The sequence below is a fragment of the Triticum aestivum genome, chromosome 5A, assembly GCF_018294505.1.
Source record: "Triticum aestivum cultivar Chinese Spring chromosome 5A, IWGSC CS RefSeq v2.1, whole genome shotgun sequence".
In the NCBI taxonomy this organism is placed as follows: domain Eukaryota; kingdom Viridiplantae; phylum Streptophyta; class Magnoliopsida; order Poales; family Poaceae; genus Triticum; species Triticum aestivum.
In genome coordinates, this window is record NC_057806.1 from 66,881,245 (window position 1) to 66,883,980 (window position 2,736).

General features: G+C 47.0%; 1 protein-coding gene across 1 annotated transcript; it reads left to right on the top strand.

Annotated features, from left to right (window-relative positions):
• Positions 1-562: 562 nt before the first annotated feature.
• On the top strand, positions 563-2,161 carry LOC123106597 (cinnamoyl-CoA reductase 1). Its single transcript, XM_044528706.1, has 4 exons — positions 563-800; positions 957-1,114; positions 1,214-1,402; positions 1,505-2,161. The coding sequence occupies exons 1-4, from the start codon at positions 656-658 to the stop codon at positions 2,021-2,023; spliced, it is 1,011 nt and encodes a 336-aa protein (XP_044384641.1). The 5' UTR covers positions 563-655; the 3' UTR covers positions 2,024-2,161.
• Positions 2,162-2,736: the final 575 nt, after the last annotated feature.

Genomic DNA, 2,736 nt, shown 5'->3' on the forward strand with positions numbered 1-2,736 from the left:
CAATTTGTCTTTTTTGCTAAGAGCTATCCAAATGTCCAAATACTCTGAAATTTGAGGCGCACCTCACACAACAAATTATCTACCTTGGACAAAAAAATGGATTTTTTTTATTTTTTTTTGAATTTTTTAATTATTTCTTGTCCGGGTGTAGATGAGGCCAGGCTCAGAATTGGATATTCGCACTTACACGCGCTTTCGTTCCCAGTAATATATTCGTGGAAACTGCTGTACACTTAACGTCGAATTATGATCAACACATGATACGCGTGCGTATTGTACAATCAACACACGATACGCGTGAAGGCAAGATGGATGCTTGTTCTATAGAGTATAGAGCTTAATCTGATCCAGCCACTGTGTGTTTTCCTGTGATAGGAACCGCATAGCCACAACGTTACATTGGACAGAGAAGCAGACTTACAGCTGACCCAAATTAAAAAGGAAACAAATATGGCAAGTGGGATATGGCAAGTGGGATGTGGCTGCCAAACTGCACACGCCATCCAGGCCCTATATATACCGGCTACAGAGCGGTTCCCAGCAGTACACACCTCAGTTTGGAACTTGGAAGTCGAGACACACACACACATAGATACATATCCATACTTCTGTTGCTCACTGCATCTCCTAGTTCAGCAAATTGCCAAATTGAGACATGGGAATTGATCGTGTCAACACGGCAGCCACTGGCCGCGGACGCACCGTCTGTGTGACCGGCGCCGGCGGTTTCATCGCGTCTTGGCTAGTGAAGCTCCTCCTGGAGAAGGGCTACGCGGTCCACGGCACCGTCCGAAACCCTGGTAAGCGCAGGGCACCGTGCTAACATTTGCTAATCTCCATTGGATCGTGTAGCAGTGATATTTCATGTACTTCCTCTAATCCATATTAACTGACGCTGCTTTAGTACAAGGAGTATATAACTGTGTAATGTATATTTAACTTCCGTGTAATTTCAGATGATATGACAAGGAATGCGCACCTGAGAGCCTTGGAAGGGGCTACGGACCGGCTGACCCTCTTCCGGGTGGACCTGCTTGACAAGGAGAGCCTCATCGCTGCATTCCAAGGATGCGAAGGCGTATTCCACACCGCATGCCCCGTCACCGTTGACCCGGTACTTTACTTAGTTCTTCAGCCCTACCCACATTGGAGTACTAGCAGCTGACATCAAATGTACGACAGCTGACAATGGTTTATTCATGAATTGGTGCAGGAAAAAATGATCGAGCCGGCGGTGAACGGGACGAGAAACTTGATCAATGCCGCGGCAGAGGTGGGCAGCATCCGGCGTGTCGTAATGACGTCGTCGATCGGCGCCGTGTACATGGATCCTCGCCGCACCCTTGATGGGAAGGCCGACGAGACATGTTGGAGCGACCTCGAGTTCTGCAAGAACACAAAGGTCAGCTTAATTAACTCTCACTCGTGTATGTTAGAAGCACCATATACATGCTAAAAGAAATACATGTAAAATGACATGCATCTGACAAGTAAGCATATGCAGAACTGGTACTGCTATGCAAAGACGGTGGCGGAGCAGGTGGCATGGGAGCTTGCCAAGGAGAGGAAGCTAGACCTTGTGGTGATCAACCCGTCTCTAGTGTTGGGCCCTCTGCTACAGACGGCGGTGAATGCCAGCACGTGGCATATTGCCAAGTATCTAGATGGCTCGGTGCAGACGTATGCCAACACGGCACAGGCGTACGTGCACGTCCAGGATGTTGCAGACGCGCACACGCGTGCGTACGAGACGCCCGACGCGCATGGCCGGTACCTCTATGCAGGGCGCACGCTGCACCGCGGCGAGGTGTGTGGTATCCTCGCCAAGTTCTTCCCGGAGTACCCCGTGCCCACGAGGTGCAAGGAAGGGGCGGGCGAGATGAAGAAAGGGTGCCGGTTCAGCAGTCGGAGGATCATGGAGCTCGGCGTAGGCATCACGCCGGCGAGCCAGTGTCTTTACGACACGGTCACCAGCCTTCAGGACAAGGGTATCTTACCCCGTCGTGGCGCTGATATGTCCTGACAACTCCATGGGCACCTTGGTCAAGTTAGCTGCATGCATGCCCGTTTGATTATTACAAAGTCGTCGCATTGACTTCTTTATTTACGTCTTATTTGCTCACCAATTAATATAAGTGTCCTTTGTTATGATCTTTACCTACCTCTGTGCCATGATACTACATACATACTACTCTTTTCGTTCCAAATTACTCGTCGTAAAAATGGATGTATCTAGAACTAAAATACATCTAGATACATCTATTTCTGCGACGAGTAATTCGAAACGGAGGGAGTACCTCCCTAAATCAATAGTGTCAGAAAATGTGTTATATTAACTTACAGAGGTAGTAGAATATTGTGATCCTTTATAAAAAAAGTAGAATATTGTGATTTATGCACCAGATCCTTTAGTAGCCCCGGCAAAACGGCATTTGTTCAGACATATGTGCCCATTATGTCATACTATGCTTAGAGCAACTCTAACATAGTCGTCATATGCTTCAGAACTTCATAATAAATCCGGAAAAACGCGAGCACCAATGCCAAGTACAGAAGTTGAACTCTAGTGGGATGGCTTCATCACAAAAAAGCTGACCATCCGAGCCTAGAATGTTTATTATGGTATTTTTATATATAAATAAAAGTGACATATTTATAAGAGGAGAAAGCCAAAGGTGAGATACAATGGAAATTCAACCAATTCCGTGTCTTGGTAACATGATGCGTAAAAAATTC